Here is a 21,722-nt window from a genome sequence, read left to right as displayed (position 1 = left end):
TGTCATGATGAGCACTGGTTAATATATGGAATTACTGAATCACTGTATTGTACACCTGAAACTAATATAACACCGTATGTTAACTACACTGGAATTTTTAAAAAATCCATCAGAGTAGGAGAAGAAAATGTAGTGAATATTTCTGTTATGTTGGAGAAGTTTCTTTCTTTACATAATGTTACTGTTAAAGTTCATAAAGGAAAAGACAACTTTGGGTATCTGGATGGCTCAGTGAGTTAAGCATCTGCCTTCAGCTCAGATCATGATCTCAGGGCTCCCTGTTAGGTGGAAAATCTGCTTCTCCCACTCCCTTTGTCCCTCCCCTCCACTCATATTCTCTCTCGCTGTCTCTCTCTCTCTCAAACAAACAAACAAATAAATAAATATCTAAAAAAAATTAAAAAGAGAGAAAGAAAGACAGCTTTGACTTGCCCCAAATTAAAAACTCATGATAGAAAAGATAGTATAAAAACAGGCAAAGGACAAGTAAATAAATGTGCTTGGAAGAAGTATTTTCAAATTCCCACATTAGAAAAGAAGTTAATTTCCTTAATGTATCTTTAGATATTTGTTTATGTATATAAATACTGTATATATATACTGTATATATATGTTTACTATATATATATAATACTATATATAGACACTTTTGCACATATATGTTTAAAAATCATCGCCCCCCACTCCCACTAGACAATGGACAAGGGACACAGTAGGCAACTGAAGTAAAAGAAATATAAGCAATTGGGGCACCTGGCTGGCTCAGTGGGTTAAAGCCTCTGCCTTTGGCTCAGGTCATGATCTCAGGGTCCTGGGATTGAGTCCCGCATCGGGCTCTCTGCTCAGCAGGGAGCCTGCTTCCTCCTCTCTCTCTACCTGCCTCTCTGTCTACTTGTGATCTCTGCCGCTCAAATAAATAAATAAAATCTTTTTTAAAAAAAGAAATATAAGCAATCATTGAACATGTAAATTGACATTCAACTTAACTAATTATAGCAGTGCAATTTTTTTTCAAATTTCATTTTCTGACTTTATAACTCACAAAATGATTCATCCCATGATTCATCTCTAGTGTTTATGAGAAAATAAGAACAAAATCTGTTTTTTAAAGATTTATTCATTTTAGAGACAGAGAGAGCATGGGGTTGGGGTGGAGGAAAGGGACAGGGAGAGAGAGAATCTCAAGCAGGCTCCCTGTTGAGCACAGAGCCCGACCTGGGGCTCCATCCCGGATCCTGAGATCATCGGCTGAGCGGAAACTAAGAGTCCATCCTTCAACTGACTACACCACCCAGGTGCCCCAAGAAAATGAGAATTTAGAAACAAATCAATATTCTTTATTCAGTTTTTGACAATTGTTCAACATATTACTGTTGAAGTAAGCCATTGTTCAAAATAAAGTTAATTTTGAAAAAATTATGATTTGTAAGATTGTCTGTCAGTATTACTAAACTGAGTAGCCAGTAGTTTAGAATAAAAGATAATCAGTAGACTTATAGTAGAAATAGTGCTCTAATATTACCTTGCCTTTTCCTACATAATATACTTCATTTTTGTTTGGTTCGTATTATTATCTTTAATTCATGACACATTATATGCTTAAAGATGATTTATGAGGAATCAATTGTTTTTCCTAGTTCAGAAGAATAACTTTTAAATAGAAGGCAAGAAGATAAAGTTATTACTGAATCTTAAGAGAATACATAAATGTTTAATTTTCATTTTTTAGTAAGGATGGAGATGACAAGAGGAACCCCGTGATCATTCATCGAGCCGTTTTGGGGTCAGTGGAGAGAATGATAGCCATCCTGTCAGAAAACTATGCGGGGAAATGGTAAGTAATACAGAAAAGAAAAACTGTCTATCATCTTGAAATATCATATCTAACAAGATAGGATTACTGCAAAAAAAAAAAAAAAAAAATTGGTGGCTCCTGCGTTGTAATTAGCAAGTATCCAAACAGCAAGTGGTCAATTCTTGTTGAATCTACCAGGTCAGGAAACCAAAACAAAGAAGACAAAAGCAGTGTAGCCTAAGACTGTATCATTTACCTTTCAGGGCATGTGGTAGAATTGAAAAGTTATCTTTTCACCTATTTCAAGCCCTTTAAAGATCTAGTTGCGTCTGGTGACCCTAGGGGTACCTTTCTACCTCCTGCTGAATGGCCATCCCTCCTTCAGCCCGTGTTGTTCACCTCCTGGGGGTCCCCATTCAACATGGGGAGAAAAGCACCTAAACCTGGTTCAGAAATGGCTCTGAATGATACTTTGGCACAAACCCAATGAGGACAGCTACAGTACCACTTAGGAAAGAAGTGTGGCAGGGAAACACCCCCGAGGGCAGAAATTTGAGTGCATCTCACAGTCCTCTTCCCTTGGAAGGCAAAATGGCCAGACCCATTCCTGGGCTCTGGTGACTGCTTTGACCTAGAAGTAATTAGATTGGAAAGTAAATGACAAGTAGATTTGGGGGAGAAGAATGTGGATCATTGCTCAGAATGCCCTTGAAGGTGGTGTCACCCACACCAAACCCTTACTGTGGGTTGTTTTTAAAGATTCAAATAAAGGAGGACCCATTCTAGGGTTACCATCAGCTCCATTCTTCCCCTAGTGACTGCTCCGTGGTTCACGAACAAAGTGGCCACTTGCGGATTCGGGATCAATAACATAACCACCCCCCCAAGTTCCACCTGGCTATGCCTCTTCCAAGGCCTCAATCTGCCATCAGTAGTGATCAATACTGACCCCTTCTATGGAACCATAACCCCGGGGAACCATCAGCTTTCTGGTTCCTTCTCATCATGCAAGTGCCAGTGACTTGTCCTTGCTGGAGAAGGGACCAACTCTGGAATTTGCTTAGCTCCCCCTTCCTCCCATGCTTCTGTCAACAGCACCATGTAAATACTTACTTGAGTCTTGACTGACAGAAACACAATAATGCTTCCGGCCCTGGAAGTAATTTTTTTTAACAAAAGAAGTAAGGCACCGAGCTGACGTTGAGATTTGCTAGTATTACTATGCCCCCGAGGCAGCTCGCCTTGCTGGCAGTCAAGGCACCAGGTGGCAGGTGATCCATCTTGTCGTAGCAGCATCCGATGGCAGGTAGAAATGCTGCAACCCAGCAACCCCACGTGGTATCTTCATCTCTCATCTCATTTTGAAGAAATTGACTGAGATCTGCTCATGCGGTTCAGTTCTGATTGAGTTCTGTGCTGCTGTTGCTGGGCATGGTCCCTGTAGCTCCCATCGTTGGCTCTGGGCACCGGATGTCCTGCTCGCATTGCTGCCACAGGTCCCTCTGCACCACCCCCACCAGAACTGACTCCATGTAGTCCCTCCCCCCAGGGACTATTCTGTCCCAAATCCAAGCACCGGCCTTGTACATGCCAGATCACGTGCCTGGACTCGAACCTGTCTAGGGCAGCTGGGAAGGCAAATGTCTAAGCGGGTACTGCAAGGTGGGAAACTCCCCAAGCAGGGAGTCTTTAAGAGGTCCTGAGTAGCTGGAGTCTGTGTGCATCCCTGAAGTTTTATTTGTGACCTTCGAGAAACCTGCTTAGGTATCATGCGGTGTCCAAGCTGTTAAAGTTACAGGTAAGCCAAAAGTACAAATATGAACACACATGCTACCTAAGTATGAGTTAACACATCGACATTTCTTTATGGTTGATTCTGTTTTAAATTACTTTAATGTAGGTAAGAGATGGTGGGGTCTTGCCCTAGAGTCATGGCAGTGAATGTTCTCAAAGGCTAAAAAGAACTAGTGGGATCAGGAGATGGAGGGGAGAAGGAGGTGGTGCTGTGCACTCAGTCCTTCATTGCGCAGACTTGGCGCATTGGCTGTGCAAGTCATCCGTCAAGAGTTCAGACACCTGCCAGAGATGTGGACGACGCCTCCCAAAGGGCTCAAAATAGCAGTTGTTAAAATGTGGCTCCCCTGGAGATGGAGTGAGGCCAGAGCTCAGAAGGAAATGTTTACTTTTCACATTATCCATTGTATTCCCATGTTTTCGCCACTGTATTCCTATTACTACTTTAATCATTTGCGTTATTTTGCTTTTGTAATTTAAGAATAAATATATAAATATTCATAAGGTGCCATCATATAGTAGTTCCCACTGCATTTCTTTTCAACTTCAAACGAAGTCCTGATGAAGAAATATTTCCCGCATTAAACACTGCTTATACCCAAATTCCCATCTTTTTATTTTTTTTATTTCATTTTGAGATCAGTGTAAATTCACATATAGTGGTAAGAAATCATCAAGAAAGGTCCAGCATACCCTTCCATCAGTTGTCCTCAGTGGCAGCATCTTATGAAACTCTATGAATATCATGATGGGGAAATTGACTTTGATACAATCCATCAACCTTATTGAGGTCTGATGAGCTCACAGGCACTTGTGTGTGTGTTGAGTTCTACAGAGTTCTATAACTGCGTACCCACCATCAGCTAAGACCTAGGACAGTCCTGTTGCTTACGAGGACTCCTCGTGCTATCCTTTTATTGTCACGCACCTCCTATCCCACCCCCATCAGCATCCCCCGACAGCCACTCATCTGTTCTCCAGCTCCACAATTTTGTCATTTCAAGAAGGTGACATAAATGGAATCATACAGTGTGCAACTGTGTGTGACTGGCTTTAATCACTTGGTGGCATTCCCTTGAGCTCCAACCAACTCGTTTCACGTCTCAGTGGTTGGTCCCTTTTCACTGCCGATAGTGTTCCATGGTGTGGATGCACCAGTTTGACCATTCGTCCATTGAAGGACATTTGGAGTGTTTCCAGTTTGGGGCCATTATAAATAAAGCCTCTGTAACATTAGTGGGAAGGTGTCTGTGTGAACGTGTTTTCATTTCTCTGGGATAAGTGCCCAGGGGTATAATTGCCCGGTGGTGTGATACATGATGTTTAGCCCTTCCTCCCAGTGGCTAACCTGTTCCGCCTTCCCTTTCCTCCCATAATTCCCAGCTTCCCCTTTTGTGTCCCCTGTTTCTTTTTAGCTCTCGATGTGGTTTGGTTTACTTCCATACCACGCTGCTGAGTCTGCTCTCTTATGAAGTCTTACTTTTTAAAAAAATTTGGTTACTTTTTAAAATCACATAATACTTGAGCATCATTAGATTTTGAAAATACGATCTTATATATTTTTCAGGCCTTTCTGGCTGTCTCCTCGTCAGGTAATGGTCATCCCTGTGGGGCCAACTTGTGAAAAATACGCACTGCAGGTAAAATCAGAGATAGGAAAGTACATCTTCATCTCAGCATGTCGTCTGTGGAGGTTATTGACTTGGAATGTTATTTGTGCCTTAAAATACTGCATAACTAATACATTACATTAGCAACCTGCATTTTCAATAATTGAGAGTAACATCTGAGTCACATCTCTGCAGCTGGGTCAGAACTACTTTATTTCTTAATGTTTTTGAGAAATTGGGCTCTTAAAACCTCTCCTATTTAAGTTATTCTTTTCCACAGGACTCTCTTAAGGAAGAGCACTTGTCTGTTGCTGTGTAACAGAGAACTCCAAAACTCAGCAGCCCGAGACAGCAAACATTTATTATGACCCAGTTTCTGCGAGTCAGAATCTGGGAGCAGCGAGACTGAGTGCTGTTGGCTCAGGGCCCCTTCAGGGCCTCGGTTTGCACTGCCAGCCCAGGCTGCCTCCTTGGGGGGCTCACTTGCATCATCAGTGTTGGAAGCCTCAGTTCTGCACCCTGGGGGGTTTCTCCAGAGGTTCCCTGAGTATCCTCCCAACACGGCAGCTGGTTTCCCCAGAGGGAGTGATGTTGAAGAGGTGGAAGCTGTAGTCTTTCGGCTTCATCTCGGGCGTGATGCTTCATCACTCCTGCCCTTCTCTGTGGTTGCATAGAGCCACCTGGTACCCTGTGGCAGAGACGACACAAGATGTGAATACCCTGTGGGTCATCTCAGAGGCTGGCTACCATAAATATCGTCATAATGGAAGTGTTTTATTTTCTTGTAGGTATCCAGGGCATTTTTTGAAGAAGGGTTTATGGCCGACGTTGACTTAGATCATAGCTGTACGCTAAATAAGAAAATACGAAATGCACAACTGGCTCAGTATAATTTTATTTTGGGTAACATAAGTTTATATTTTCTCATATGCTTGGGTTTTTTTTTTTTCCACTTTAACTCCAAAAAAACAAAATGGTTTAACTCTCTGAACATAGTATAAACTACATGAGTATAGTATAACCATGGGAATGGTATAACTACATGAATATGGTACAACTATGTGATTATGACAATTTATTACCTGTCCACAAAGAACAGCCCACGGTGTTCCTAGTTGTTCTTAAATACTCTTTGTGGTTTGCTGGAAGAAGAGTTGTAAAACCTCACACGAGTCCTGTGGGATGATATCACTAGCAGTAGTTAACATCTCAACTCAACAAAGAAAAAAAATGTGAAAATGATTTCATCTGTAGAATTACACTCTTTATGTAATATTCAGTCATGTGACAGGCCTCAAATATCCTCCCTTGCTTTTCTGATTTATTAAAAATCTTTGGGATTAATCAGTGGGAAAGATGCCAAATTTAAGGTGATTGAAAGAAAAGAATTTAAGTGAAAAAGTGTTTTTAAGACATGTGAGTACTTGGATGCCGCATCTAAAATTTTGACTTTAAAATGATTTGGAAATCAAGAGAAGCTGATCCTGGCTGCCTCCAGGCATGATATTGTTATCTCCAGTAAGCTGAGTGATTCTGTAAAAGGTAAAGTAAATACACATTGAAAGTGTTTGACTGTGTAGTAGATACTGGGATGTTTCAATCAGGCTCCTTCTGGTGACAGAACTTTCACACCGACTTAAACAAAGACAGAATTTACTGGAAGGGTAATGAGATACCTCATGACACAGATGGTAGAATTAAATAGCCAGACCATTAGAAGAGTAACTGGAGGAAGTTACTTAACCTTTATCAGGACTGTTTTCCTCATTTCTAGCTCCTACTTTCTTTATGGTTCTTTATGCTTCTCTTGATTATCCACTATATTCCCCTTAGCTGGTCACCAGTTTCTTCCTTCCACATGGCAAGAGACAAGCCTGCATCATCCCACAGTAAGGGGCACCAAACTTTCTACGTACATTCCAGAAAATTTTGGTTGTCTGGTGGGCCTGGGTCTGGTGCCTACCCATAGAGTCAGGGGCTCTGTGAGACCTCCCTGCTCCATTTTGTACCCCCAAGACCACAATATGTGTTCATGCACGTGGACAAAAGGAGAGGAGATTAGAAGTCATTCCTTCTCTCAAGAAACATACTATCACAGGATGATTTCATGGCATTAGATTGATAATTAGGGATTAATACTGAAGAAGAACTCAGTAAAACGTGTCGTATGACTGTTGACTTGATATTTAATAAATCACTTATTTAAAATATGTTTATTACCCTTTCTTTTCCACAGTGGTTGGAGAAAAGGAAAAGACAAATAATGCTGTAAATGTTCGAACAAGAGACAACAAAATTCATGGAGAGGTTTCTATAGCTTCTGCCATTGATAAGTTGAAGAATCTCAAGAAATCACGTACACTAAATGCTGAGGAAGACTTTTGAAGTTCTTTTCTGTACTTGCTTCTGTATAACCTTGTTTTGACCCCTAAAAATGCATTTTTCTTTACTGGTAGTACTACTTCTAAGAACATTTTTTTTAAGATTTTTTTTTTTTTTTTTTTTTTACTTATTTATTTGTCAGAGAGAGAAGAGAGAGAGAGAGAACACAAGCAGGCAGAGGCAGAGAGAGAAGCAGGCTCCCAACTGAGCAAGGAGCCTGATGTGGGACTCGATCCCAGGATCCTGGGATCATGACCCGAGTCAAAAGCAGCGGCCTAACCAACTGAGCCACCAAGGCGTCCCTTCTAAGAACTTTTGACTCACTGATGGGCACGGTGAGAAAGGAGACAATGAATGAGTAGCTGATATAAAAGTTTAGTTCATTAATGTGTCTGAGGACAATACGAGGACAAGCTTGGGAAATTCTTAATTTCCCAAATGCCTTGAGAGCCTTAAGTGGGAAATGTTATTTATTGAAAGAGGGTAATACTAGGATATGAAGATTAGGTCATTACTGACATTGTAGTTTTCAAAAAGTAGTCTTCAAATTAAAACCTGCAAAGCCTTTTTAAATATAAGGGAAAATCTTATTTTCTAGGACAATACATCTCAGGTATTTTTACAGTTGTTTTACTAAAGTTCACATGAAAACTTTCTCTCCAAAACTGGAATCGTCACTTAATTTGTTTTAATTAACCAACAGCCACAAAAGCAGCAGCTAGTACTAAATATTGGATTACTGACAAAGGACTCAGAACCTCAAATTCAGTGTTGTGGAATCTACTGTCGTTTGGAGTATAGGTTAAGAGTTGGGTTTTAATGCTTCTAATTGACAATTGTTCATCTGTAGAAAAAATAAATTCTTAAATAAAAGGCAGCACACAGTGTTTCCAGTACTTCAGCTATAAGCTTATACCACAGTAAGCTGCTCCCCTAGAGTTAGATTACTTTTTTCATGAGATGATATTCTACTGATTTACACGGTTAACCTTAAAAATAAAACTGTCCATTATTTTACCAGCAAAAATGGGTTCATTTGGGAAAGGCAGATAATTTTATTTTGAGACATGTAAGCTATCCCAAAACCATAGACAAGTCTGGAAAACAAAGGAGAGAAGGCTGCTCTTTCACAGAGTGAAGGGGGCAGGGGGGAATTGGGAAGGGCTGTTATAAACAAAAAGTCCACCAGCGTAAACTGGGAGTTGAAGTGTAGTGGCTTTTCATTGGCTGGGCTGTCACCCCCGCAAAGAGAAAATCTTTGGTCCTCCTGCTGGGGATGCAAGGTGCCTGTCTTGTAGTACAATTCTGTAGTCCATTAGGAATGATAGGGCACTAGAGCTCCCCCTCTGGCCTCCGGTTCCATCTTAAATGGAGTTTCCTTCACTCCGTTCCAAAATTCAAATAGCTTTATGCCTATAGAGAATTTAGCTACCAATCAATAAGTATTTATTGGGCACTTTATCTGGCTAGATGCTGTGGAATTCAAAATGAATCTAAGACATGCTCTCTCTTCTCAACACCTTTTTTATTTAGCATCCTAAACAGTTAGTAAACAAAACTGTATTATGTATCAGACCTGTATGGTACGAAGAGGTGCAAACTGTGTGATATAATTTTTAAGGTAATACTTATTGAGGGCTTACTGTGTGCCAGACACCATTCAGTATATTCTCTTCATTCATCAAAACTGCTAGTGAAGGAGTGAGGAGTCAGATTCCCCAAAAGAATCTTGTGGCAGGTGGGTGGGAAGGAGGAAGGCAAATCAGCATCACAGGACAAAGTAGGCTCTGACGAAAATAGGCGCAATCGGCCATTTGACCACACAGGGAGCCAGAGGCCTGGGGCTGCAGCTCCCCTCCCCAAGGCTGGCCTTCTCCAAGGAGGGGCCCGTGCTTTGGACCCTCCTTTCATATCCCAGGGTTCTCGTCCCAGTACCTCTGGACCTGAATACTTGCCAGGTATATTTACTGTCCTCTCCCGGGCTCGAAGGAAATTTCTGGAAGCCGTCTTTAAAGAGTTGGCTAGTCGTGACACCCATAGCTGACCACAGAGAAAGGCTAGCTGGGCACTGAGCAGGTCCGCAACACAGAAAAGGGTGGCGTCCTTTGGGGCTGCCTGTCACAGCGCGGGGTGGGGGGGGGGGTGTCATGTCCCTTACTGGGGTTGTGCCACAATTTCTTCATATGCAAACAAGTACCGTCTCGATATGCAGTCAAATACATCATCCCCACCTTCGCAGAGTACCGAGCAGTTCTCAACCTCTCTATATACATGATGGCCAACTTCCCAATCTGCGCGCCTCTGACTGCAGCCACCTCAATGCAGAATTTCGGTCCCGGGTGACCTCCCCCAGTCGCTAGCCACGGAAGGAGAAGGGAGCGCCTCGTCCGTGGGGAACTCAAACAACCTCACAGCATCGCGGCCCCTCACCTCCATCCCAGCAGCGGAGACCGCGACCGCCGCGGATCCGCAGACCCTGCGCGGCCCTGGTTATGCGCCTGCGCCCTGGGCTCCCGGGGCCGCGCCTGCTTACGCCCCCACGGCCCGCGCCGGCGCCCCGCCCCTCCGCCTAGTCACGCCTCCCTGCCCGGAAGTGCGCGCGCTGGCGACATGGCGGCTGCGGCGGTCCCGTTGCGGGCGCTGCGCCGCCTGTGCCCGGTGCTGCTGTTCCTCTCCCAGTTCTACATCTTGTCGGGCGGGGGTGAGTTAAAGGCCGGGGTCCACGCGGGGTCGGGCTGAGCGGTAGCGAGGCCCCGGGGAGCTGCTGGGAGCGTCCGCGCTAGGCCCGCGCGGAGGGCGGAGACTGAGTGCCGGGCGCGGGGCTGCAGGTCGCTGCTGCTCGGTCCTCTGGGGGTCCTGGCCGCCTTCTCCGCGGCCGCGCCTCCCCTCAAGGACCCCGGTTCATTAGTCGAACTCAGCTAATGAGCCCTGGCGTGGGGGACCGAGGGCTCGGGTGTCGGCGGGGGAAGCAGACCTGGAACCCGATACGATGCTTTGTTCCCTCGTTGCCCATCGATCCAAATTGGTGTCGACCCCATTGGCGTTTCTTTGTTTAGTTTTCTGGGCAGTCAAGCTGTGAGGTGTTCATGAGCAGTTGTTGGCCTGGTGTGGACCTTGCCTCTCAACCACACAAACCAAGGTTTTCCTATCCCAGGATAACACGTTTCTCTAATTGTAGGATCCTTAAATTTAGAGCAGTCGCAGCCGCTGGCTCAGTCAATAAAGGATCCGGGCCCAACACGTACTTTCACAGTAGTTCCCAGGGCAGCAGGTACTAGACATTTTCTATTCTAGTAAATATGTATATTTATATCTAGTGGTTTCTTTCTTCTTTCAGATAAAATAACTTTCTGGTTTTTTGGAAATTTTTATTGTATTTCAGGTTACGTGAACTAAAGACAGACCCACAGATGTTTTTCTGTAGACTGTCTTGATATTGCAATACCTTTTGACGTTCCAGCCTCATCTTTTTTTTCTAGTTCCCCATTCCTCATTTCTATCTATTATTTTTCCGCCTCGTTCATCAAGATCACCTTCGACCTTAGTGCTTCTTTCCCTTTAGAAAATTTCTTTTTCTTCTTAAGCCCCATCATTCCTGGGCATGAGAGGCTCCTCCCAAGGCTGTGTGAAATGGAAGGATCACAGACAGAGTAAGACTTGGACTCTAGGTGTGCTTGAGCTACTGGGAGCTTGAGCAAATTATTCAACCCTTCAGCATCGCTTTCTTCATCTTGAAGGTGGTGAAGTTAGCCTGGCCCTCTAAAGTCATTTTGGCTTTGTGATTTCTAAGTGTCCAACTTCAGCCACGTAATCAGAGTAAAAGAAAAGAAAAATGTTATTTTGCAGAATTGACTATGTAATTCAGTGACTTTAAGTTGGATCAGTTTTAAATGAGTCTTAGTGTGTTTTGCTAAACAGAACCTTTGTCTTTATAGTTCATCCCTTTAAAGTTTCATTATTAGAATGAATTGAAAGTGAGAGGTATTTTACTGATTGGATGTTAAGACTACTACAAGACGGGAGTATACTTGAATTTTTTTTTTTTTTAAGATTTTATTTATTTATTTGACAGAGAGAGATCACAAGTAGGCAGAGAGGCAGGCAGAGAGAGGGAGGGAAACAGGCTCCCTGCTGAGCAGAGAGCCCGAAGTGGGGCACGATCCCAGGACCCTGAGATGGTGACCTGAGCTGAAGGCAGAGGCTTAACCCACTGAGCAATACAGGCACCCCCATACTTGAATTTTAAAGCACAGATTATAGAGTAAGCACAGGAGTTTTTTATTCTTTTGGACATTTTTGAAAGCATCTCTTCTTCCCCCAGGAATACCTGGAAATGATCGTTCTCTTAATTGATAAAAATAAATTGTCCTCCTGGTAAGGTTGTCTGGGAAAAAAATTAGAACCCATTGAACAAGTTATTAATATGAAGAAATGTGTTGGACATGGGTAGTATAAAACTGTAAGTGGTACTAGCAAATTAAGGCTTTTTGAAGTACCAGTGTAGAATAATGATGGAGAACATTTTCTTAAGTTGGTACCCTGTTGTACTGAATGATTTACTTTGGAGGGTCAGTGTTGTGATTACCAAATCCATGAATTCAGATGAAAAGAATACTGGATTAGAAACAGAGATTTGGGTCACGGTTCCAGTTTTTTCACTCCATGATCATGAACAAACCTTACCCTCTCTAAGCCTTAATTTTTCATCTTGTTACAGAGTAGATTTTTTTGAGGCCCAAACTTACATCCAACTTTGTGTGTACATTGTATGTACATAAGAACCTTTGATTTTCATGTTCTTTGGGGGGCAGTAATTAAATTCTTTGTACTTAGCTGTTGAACTCTTGCTCCGGCTCATACAACTTGGTGGCAGAACCTTGCTTTAATTGCAGGTGTCTCTGACTCCAACCTTGTCATTTTCCATTCCAGCGCAGTATTTCATTGCTAGCAATCGTGTCCCTTACCCTAGGAAATTGTTTTTTCCTGTGGTGCTGATCAATGTTATATGAGAATAAGCTTCTCTCTTACTTTTCACAGAAAGTACTGATATCCCACCTTATGTGATGAAGTGTCCAAGTAATGGTTTGTGTAGCAAACTTCCTGCAGACTGTGTAGAATGCAAGACAAATTTCTCCTGTGTCTATGGGAAACCTGTCACCTTTGACTGCACGGTCAAACCTTCTGTTACCTGTGTTGTAAGTACTGCTACTTACTAATTTGAAATAAACTCATTGTAAACCTCAAGCTCTAACTACAGTTTAGACTTGACCGTGGGGGAAATCCTGAAAGAGAGCGAAGAGAGTGCTCTGCATTCCACAGGTAATATTTTAGGAGCAAAAAGTAACGTGATCAGAAGACTGAAGCTTCCATTTCCAGGTGAGGTTTGGTAACCAGGGTTCAGATGGCCATTTCTTGACAAAGGAAATTGGAGCAATTATCAGACTCCTTACAGAAAGTCAGAAATAGAAAAGGCTCACGTGCACTGTTGCCTATTAGAAATGACCCTATTACAGTCATCACACCTGTATCCTATCTCTTGATATTTTGCCAGAGAGGAAGGGGCCTAAGAAGGCTTTACTAGTTGGTGTTCCATTGAGTGCTCTAGGGATGCCTGCTTCCAAGCTGCTTAACTCTAGCTGCCTTTAGAATCACTCCTGGAACCAGCCCTAGGCCTGCTAACTGTGCGTAGGGCAGGGAGACTCAGGTACCTGCATTTTTAAATTGGAGTGGGTAAATTATTGCACACTCCCTCTATTGTACTCACCTGCTGGGTGAGAGGAAGTGTAGAAATGATTAGTGAAGTAGTGTTTTACTCTTGGCCTTGCCAAAACTAGTGTGTGGCTTATTAATCTGTCTTGCTAAATGAGAGAAATGAGCAGATGGGCCCAGAACAGCTTTTCCTAAAGTGTTTCTGTGAAACCCTACTTTTGGGAAATGATCGTGGAAGAAGAAACCAACATCTTCTCTTGCAGACCTCTTTTGACTTGGTAGTCCTGGTGTTTCTGTCACTTGAACAGGGCTCCTTCCCCCTCCAGTCTTTGGAACTTGGTCTGTGCAGGGCCTGATTGGAAAGTTTCTTACACCCTTACACTCTTTCTGTAATTTTCCTGCTGAAGTGTAGTATCTGTGAGGGGGAAGGAAGACTTGACTTCAAAGGGGAAATAAGATTTTGTGCTGTCAGTGTCTGAATTTAGTTTTCAGGAACTTAAGTATTGCTGTTTTATATTTTGTATAAGCCCGTCGGAAAATTGAGCTTCAGTGCCAGATGGTGTTCTTGACTGCCCTTGAATTATTAGTCTTTGTGGCTGAATCTTGCATACAGTATTCTCCCTAGTTTCCTGATAGTGAAACTTAACTAATTTGAAGGCTTTTAAAAATGTTCTTTCTACCTGAAACTAGTGTAGCACTGTGTGTCAGCTATACTCCAGTGAAAAAGTTAAAAATGTTATCTCATGGGTCTGACAGATAGTAGGTACTCTGTGAAGAATGAGAAAACTCTGACGTTCCGGGGGAACTTTTCCAGAATTGTGGTTTTCCTCAGCAGGCTTTGATGTTCACTCCCAGCACTGGTTACTGAGTGAGACAGGATTCTCAGTTTCTTCATTGTTTAGATGTTCCCAACATAAACTGTTTCATTTAGTAGGAAATAGCAGAAGATAGAAAAAATAAAGGTAGAGAGAAGTTGCAGAGCTTAAGGGAAGTTTCTGAACTCCTTGGTCATGGTGCCTGCTGCCGTCCTCTGCCCCTGGCCGAGGTGTGTCCTGGGTGCGACTTTTTCTCTCCTCCTCCTCCTCTTCCAGGAGCTTTCACATCTCCTGGCCAGTGACCCTGAGTCACTGTCAAAGCCCAGGTACCCTGTCCTCAGGGGTAGGACTTGGAAATGTGCCCAGGAGAGCGTGGTCTGTCTTGAAAGTGGAGAGCAGGAGAATATGTGAATTGGCTGCCTAGAGCATGCTGGGACTGCTGTTGCCTGGTAAGCCAGGGCAAGTCACGTGTGTTTTCTTCATTTGTTTTATAAAGATCTGTAGGGTCTCTTCTTGGTAAATAAGTTACCATTTCCAGAAGGAATCATCCGACCATCCGGTGCAAGCATGCAGATGCTTATTTTCACTCACTTACCGGTGCACGCACTCAGGTGCCTCCCTGCCCCCTGTTCTTCTGAACCTAAGTGGCAAAAAAAAAAAAAAAAAAAAAGAACTCTTCTAGCCTTCTCTGGACATGCTGAATAAGGACCCCCCAGGCTAAGGGAATCTGACCTGGATTCTTTTACAGAAAGAAATATAAAAACCCTGCATCCCCTGCCATGTCCGATCCCTCCTGCTCCAGTTACGGTGGTAACTGCCCAGCCAGTTGATGTCTGCTGGAAAAGTGCTTGTCAGAAATGTTGCTTTGCATTACTCGGAGAAGCTGTCAGACTGCTAGTGTATCTGAAGCGGGTGTAATGCTTTCCCATGGGTTCAGGGTTATTAGTAATGACAGCTGTTTCAGGGAGGGAGTTGCCTAAATCAAATGGTGCCTCCCCCAGTTCGGGTGTTACTCATAAATGCAGTTTTGCACTGGTCAGAAAAATTAGTAAATTAATACTTCAGAGATGACTGACCATTTAAAAATGATTTTGAAAACTATTACGTTTTAATGTCAAGTGGGAAAAAAGGATACAAAATACTTTCAAAATTGTACTTACATAAATCTGTATTATAGGAATTAAAAGTGAAAGATTAAAATTTGTTCTCTCTAGGGGCGCCTGGGTGGCTCAGTGGGTTGAAGCCTCTGTCTTCGGCTCAGGTCATGCATGATCCCAGGGTCCTGGGATTGGGATTGGGTCCTGGTCCCTGGGATTGAGCCCTGCATCAGGCTCTGTGCTTCCCCCTCTCTCTCTGCCTGCCTCCCTGCCTACTTGTGATCTCTCTCTCTCTCTGTCAAATAAATAAAATCTTTTTTTTTTTAAAAAAAAGTTGTTCTCTTTAAAGAGGTTACAGACTTTTTCCTGTAATTTCCAAAGGTGCAACATGTTGCATGTGCTACTTTTACAAGAGAAAACAAAATAATGATTTTTTAAATTGAAGTGAAAAAAATCTACAGTCTTAAAAGTGTAGCGTCAGCGATGAACATTTGTTGAGTCTCTTTCAGAGTGGAGAGTGATTTTCTGGAGTGACCTGTTTGTTGATGATACTGAGTGGAGGTGTGAGTAGCAGTAGCGGCCAGGAGGTCCTGGGCCCCGGTGAGGATATTAGGGAGGATTTGAGACTCGGCCACCAGCCCATGTGTTGTACTTTTGGGAGCACCAGACTGGGTTTCTGCACATAACTGGCAGCTCAGTGACCTTGAATGGATGTACATCTGTCCTTCCAGCTCCCTGTGACTCTGGAGCTTGATAAAATACATTTTCCCTTAACTTCTTTTTATACCCATGCTCATTATGAAAAATTTAGCCCATGCTCAATTATGAAAAATTTGGCCAAGTGAAAGTGGTAAAATACGCTTACCATCCTGGAATAACCTTTGTTATTTTGATGTAAATTTATGTAGATTTTTTCCCTTAGGCATTTTTGTTTTGGGGCGTATGTTTTTATGATGATAGGATCCTGCCATAGACGTTTGTTTTGTATACATATTGGTTTCTTACCGATTTTCCTCCCACCTTCTGCTGTGGTATTATTCACAAGTCTTTTAGGATCTTTGTGCCGTGTATTATTATTGACATATTAATGAGCTATTATGATTGATTCATTCTGTGTCCTTTGGCATACAGGAACAAGACTTCAAATCCCAAAAGAACTTCATCATCAACATGACTTGCAGGTTTTGCTGGCAGCTTCCAGAAACGGATTATGAGTGTTCCAATTCCACCAGCTGCATGACGGTGTCCTGTCCCCGGCAGCGTTACATGGCCAACTGCACCGTGCGGGACCACATTCATTGCCTGGGTGAGTTGGAGTTCAAGGAAATTCATGAGCAAAACACTTTTCTTTAAGCTTATGTATGGAACTTTAATTAGCAGTTTGAGAATGAAATTTAAATTATTTTTTTAAAGATTTTATTTTTTTATTTGAGAGAGTGAGATTGAGCACGAGCAGAGTGAGGGGCAGAGGGAAAAGCAGGCTTCCAGTGTGGGGCTTGATCCCAGGACTATGGGATTGTGACTGAGCTAAAGGCAGACGCTTAACTGACTGAGCCACCCAGGTGCCCCTATTTATTTATTTATTTATTTATTTATTTAAGATTTTTATTTATTTGAGAGAGGGGTAGCGTGAGTGAGGAAAGAGAAAGAAGTGCAGAGCCCAATGTGAGGCTCATTCCCAGCACTGTGACATCACAACCTGAGCCGAAACCCAAGAGTCAGATGCTTAAGTGACTGAGCCACCCAGGCACCCCAAATTTGAACTGTTTAAATCAGAAACATTTATTGGTACTTTCTGGTTACAGCAGGCTTCGTTAATAAACTCAGTGGTGACAGATTTTAGCTACACTTGTGGCCAGCGTGGCGTAACAGAGTTGTTGAATTGCTTCCTGTGTTGTACACCTGACACTTATATAACATGGTGTGTCCACTGAAAGATAAAAAATAAACTCAGTGAACTAAAAAAAAAAAATCCAGGGGACGTGGTGGCTCAGTTGGTTAAGCAGCTGCCTTCGGCTTGGGTCATGGTCCCAGCGTCCTGGGATCGAGTCCCACATCAGGCTTGCTCGGCAGGGAGCCTGCTTCTCCCTCTGCCTGCCATTCTGTCTGCCTGTGCTCACTCTCTCTCCCTCTCTCTCTCTCTCTGACAAATAAATGAAATTAAAAAAAAAAAGTTTAAAAAAAAATCCAGAAAATATGCCATTCTCGTATCTTTTAAAATGTAGTATTTGCTAACAGAAGAGTGCGTACGGTGTAAAGCATAACATGTCTTAGTAACGTTTTCCCCAGACAGCCGACGAGAGCGGCGTGCTGGCATCGAAGCTGAGGGCTCTCCTGCCCCGGCTTGCCCCTCTCCAGAGGGGACCACTTGTGAATGAACTTTCTGATCATTTGCTTTTCTTTACATTTTGTGTAGTTCTAGCACATGTAAATAATAGCATGTGAGACATTTGTCAGTAGGGTGTGTTTTAGACTTCTGTCAAATAGTAGTCTGTTTATGGTCTGTCCTTTCTCTTTTCCTTTCAACATTATGGCTCTAAGATGATCCATGTGTCTTATTTACTTATTGTTTTTTGCTTCTGTATAATAATCCATTGTAAGATTCCATCATAGTTTCTTCTGTGTATTTGGGTTATTTACAGTTTTTTGCTCTCCAGGCTGTGGTGCTCTTTAGAGTTTTTGTACATACCTCCTGCTTGCACGTGTACAGGTGCATGTCTAGTGATATACTTTCTAGCATGGATTATTTTCCAAAATGCTTGAACAGTTTATCTTGCCACCATTGGTGCATAACTGTTCTTGATGCACATGCTTTCCAATACTTAATATTCAAAAATATGGTCTTTTTCTTAAAAATTTCTGGGAATTCTTTTATATTTTGGATAATAACCTTTTAGTGTGCCTAAAATTCTTTCCCAGATTTTAAATAACTCCCCTCCCCCACTTTTTTGGGGTATCTTTTGGATAGAGCTTGACTTTTTTTTTTTAACCATAGCCTTTTTATTTCCTATATTTTCTTTTAAAAGTTGGAAGTTTGCTCTTTCACTGAGAGGCCTGTAATCTACGTGTAATTGGTTTCAGTGTATGTTGTGAAGTAGACTCAGGTCTCCTTTTTTCTCCACAGGGATAGCCAGTTGTCTCCAATCTGTGTGTGCCCTGTGTCCCACAAGAAGTGTTTCTGTGTGCCTGGGCTGAGCTCTGTCTCCTTTCCCCATTGCTTGATTTATCTGTTTGATAAATAAGACCACACCGTTTTGTTTACCCTAAACTTCACCTAAGTCCTGATAGCTTCACGTACTTAGAGCTGTAACCCTTACTTAACTGACTTAAGCATTAAGTATATGGTTATTGATAGTAAGGAATAACTTTTTACCATTCACTGTAGCAAACTTTACTTACTGTAGAGAGAGTTGACTTTTAGATTTTAAATTACAGGGCCACTAGTCTCTTTGTAAGAATATTTTTATACCGAGTATTTTCCCTTTTTTTAAGGTAACCGTACTTTTCCAAAGATGCTGTACTGCAACTGGACTGGAGGTTATAAGTGGTCTACTGCTCTGGCTCTGAGGTGAGCTTGGCTATGAGTAAGTTAAGGATGCTTTTCGGGTTTCGTGGGATCAGTGGAATCTTCCAGATGTTGAGCTCAGCCGAGTCTCTCCTTAGAGAAACTTAGCTTAGCTGCAGGAAGTTATTTAGATGATCAGACCAGTACCTTCATGGACATTAATGGCAGGATGTTTGCTTTTCTCCAAGATGTCTGCACGTTCTAAAGATGCCCATTGGAGTCATTATTACAGATTAGAACCAGTCAGGGTTTCCCATCCTGAGTGTACTGTGAGTCAGTAACATGGTATATACTATTTAAAATAGGTGGGTTTATGATTTATAGTTTTAATTTTTAGTAACTTCATCCTTTATTATAAAAACTAACATATACTCCATCCTAAAAACTGGAAAAATTGAGATAAAATAAAGCATGAAAAATCACCTCTAATTTCACCATCCAGAGATAACTGTAGACTTAGAATTTTAACATAAAAATGTGCTTGAATTTGTTAAACTTTTCAACAGCTTGGGGGGGAAAACTACCAATTCTTACCCCCAGAGGGAAGGGCAGGTGTGATGCTGGTTATTCACTAATTTAAAAGTTAGGGCATCTACAGTTGAAGGTTTGGTGTTAGAGCCCGAGACCCTGTGGGCTGTAGTGTGACACTCGAAGGGTTTCTCACCTTTGTCACTGATGACATCCAGTCCAAGTAATTCTTTGCTGTGGGGCCAGTAGGGCAGTTAGCAGCTCTCTGAACTCGACTGGCTAGGTACCTCTGGCACTACACGGGGTGACAATTGAAAATGTCTTCAGAGACTCCCAAGGTGCCCCTTGTTGAACAGCACTGCTTTAGGGTTTGGGCTGGGGAGGGGCAGAGCCCGCCTGGCAGGAAGGCCCAACTGGAGGTAAAAGAGTAGTCCAAGGAAGAAAATTTGATAAACCAAAAATGAGATTTGATAACTAGCCATCGTTTTGTCAGCAGTGGTTCAAATGAAAATGAACAATGGACTTTTGAATTTTTTTAAAATAATCTTTTTATTTTGGAATAACCTGAGGCTTACAGAAAAGTTAGATAATTCCTGTACAACTGTCATCCATCTCCCCCTTGACGCTTCACATCTCAAGTTACCGTGGTACATTTCACAACTTGACTTTTAAAAAATAGGAACTGTTTTCTTTTTAGAGCTCAACACAGTTTCTTTCAGAACATTCACTGAATGGGATAATGGCCAGGGTTTGCTTCAAAGTACTCTGACACAGGGGCGGGGGGCGTAGAGACACAGCAGGGCTGGCCACATGCTTATCAGTGGTGGAGCCGGGTTGGGGCTACTATTCTCTTCACCTCTTACTTTTTATATGTTTGGAAATGTTCCATGTAAGAAGCTTAAAAGAAGTACAATGGGAAGTCGTCCGAATAGTGTTAGATCTTAGAATTTGAAGGAACCTTAAGAGTCACTTGTTCTTAACACTCCATTTTTGGAGATGACTGACAGCGTTCAGATGACTTGATCTGGGGCAGCTCGTGGTGGTGGGCTTCCTCCGCTTCCTCCGCGACCCCGGACTCCATGTTTGTGTCCTGTCGGTTGAACTGGCTCCCCGCTTTGTTCCCTTGCACGTGCCATTTTCAAGACTCAAAAGCAATGAGAGGGATGGATTACTTTTCTTTAAAAGAGAAACATTAGATTTCAGTAGGGCAAAAAATTTTATGTTTACCTTTGACATTTAGTCTTTCTGCCCATGATTATTTGGTGTTGTGAATTTGGGAAGTAGATGTTTGTGCCCTCACGAAGGGTTGTGATCGTTTGAGGACCTTTCACATGCATGACTTCGTGCTGGTATCGAGCCACAGCTGGCTGCGGCCGGCGGGTGGCTGCTGGACTCCCCTCCCATAACCCTTTGCTCTTGCAGCATCACCCTCGGTGGGTTTGGAGCCGACCGTTTCTACCTGGGCCAGTGGCGGGAAGGCCTCGGCAAACTCTTCAGCTTTGGCGGCCTGGGCATATGGACGCTGATAGATGTCTTACTGATTGGCGTTGGCTACGTGGGACCAGCAGATGGCTCTTTGTACATTTAGCCATGGTTATGTGCTTCAGAGAGGAGCAGTGCTTTGAAGTCTCTTTGCTGGTAGGAGTTGTTGTGCTGTAACTAATGTATTTGTATGTTTTTAATGTACAGCATCTGTACTTTGCCTGCCTTGATGAAGGTAAAATAAAATAAAACAAAACAAAAAACAAAACAAAAAACCATGCTTGTCTGCAATTTGTTTTTATTTGCCTGAAATTTATTTTTTTTTCTGTGAAAAACTGAAACTTAACGCTTCTCGGCCTTTTGGCAAAGATCAAGTGTAAAAAATATGAACGTATTTAAACTAGAACAAAACTGCAGTGATTGAAAATCTACTTAATTCCTATGACTTCAGTGTTAGATTAAGTCGGTATGTCACTTGGATCTCCAGCCTTGAAAAGATTTTCATTCACGATTGCAGAAAGTGGAATGTGTTTTTATTCTTCAGCTAAATAAAGTTCTCTACCGGACTTCCTTCTGTAAGTTTTCGGGTGCACCGTATCTAGCCTGGTTTTATATATGACGCTTGAAGTAAACTGCAAAACTTTTGTGTGTAGTTGCTCTGGTTTGAATTTTGTTAGTAAAGTATTTGCAAGAGTACTGGAAAGTTAATAAAACTACAGGTTCCTTTAAGAAGTATGTATAGATCTGTGTTCTGTATTAAGAAGGAATCAAGTAATTGTAACAGCTCTGAGGTACAATGTTTATTTTTCAGAGCCTTACTCCATTTCAACAGATTCAACACAGTTGACTGGCTCATTGACACACAGTGGAAGTGTTGAACAGTGTGTTTCAGTGTGAAAAATATTTTGAGTCTTTATAAATCTGTTGTAGACCCTTTCATGGAAAGACAGTTATTTCAAATGCATTTTATTTAAGGTTTCCTTTGAAACATTGAAAAATTCTTAG

The 21,722-nt window shown here is 42.3% G+C and overlaps 2 protein-coding genes and 1 long non-coding RNA gene across 8 annotated transcripts in view; 2 read left to right on the top strand and 1 right to left on the bottom strand.

The window, feature by feature from the left end:
- The window catches only part of TARS3 (threonyl-tRNA synthetase 3), a 61,254-nt gene extending 52,796 nt beyond the window's left edge, over nt 1–8,458 (top strand). Inside the window, exons 15-18 of one of the 3 annotated variants that reach the window (XR_009355331.1) lie at nt 1,730–1,834; nt 5,157–5,282; nt 5,988–6,102; nt 7,436–7,654. Coding sequence is in view for 1 of the 3 variants with exons in the window: in XM_059180176.1 (XP_059036159.1) it covers nt 1,730–1,834; nt 5,157–5,229; nt 5,988–6,102; nt 7,436–7,584 (442 nt within the window). In the remaining 2 variants the exon portion in view is untranslated. Of the gene's footprint in view, nt 1–1,729; nt 1,835–5,156; nt 5,283–5,987; nt 6,103–7,435 lie in introns of all 3 variants that reach the window. The other 2 variants (XM_059180176.1, XR_009355332.1) reach the window with 2 other exon arrangements.
- On the bottom strand, nt 5,390–10,127 carry LOC131835701 (uncharacterized). 3 transcript variants are annotated; one of them, XR_009355334.1, is made up of 3 exons: nt 9,813–10,123; nt 6,282–6,374; nt 5,390–5,887 (listed from the first exon to the last, which is right to left on the bottom strand). It is a non-coding gene; the product is annotated as an uncharacterized LOC131835701 (long non-coding RNA). The 3 variants fall into 3 exon arrangements; XR_009355335.1 differs by lacking the exon at nt 6,282–6,374 and having other exon boundaries at nt 9,813–10,127; XR_009355333.1 differs by lacking the exon at nt 6,282–6,374 and having other exon boundaries at nt 10,012–10,127.
- Nucleotides 10,128–10,133: 6 nt separating this feature from the next.
- On the top strand, nt 10,134–20,995 carry TM2D3 (TM2 domain containing 3). 2 transcript variants are annotated; one of them, XM_059180178.1, is made up of 6 exons: nt 10,142–10,282; nt 10,760–10,852; nt 12,619–12,776; nt 16,334–16,508; nt 18,695–18,770; nt 20,658–20,995. In XM_059180178.1, exons 1-6 carry the CDS (start codon nt 10,192–10,194, stop codon nt 20,821–20,823), a joined length of 759 nt encoding a protein of 252 aa, XP_059036161.1. In that variant the 5' UTR covers nt 10,142–10,191; the 3' UTR covers nt 20,824–20,995. The 2 variants fall into 2 exon arrangements, with proteins under 2 accessions (XP_059036162.1, XP_059036161.1); XM_059180179.1 differs by lacking the exon at nt 10,760–10,852 and having other exon boundaries at nt 10,134–10,282.
- The last annotated feature ends 727 nt before the right edge of the window (nt 20,996–21,722 follow it).

This window comes from Mustela lutreola, chromosome 7, assembly GCF_030435805.1.
Source record: "Mustela lutreola isolate mMusLut2 chromosome 7, mMusLut2.pri, whole genome shotgun sequence".
Classification (NCBI taxonomy): Eukaryota; Metazoa; Chordata; class Mammalia; order Carnivora; family Mustelidae; genus Mustela; species Mustela lutreola.
This window is presented reverse-complemented; position numbering and strand designations above follow the sequence as displayed.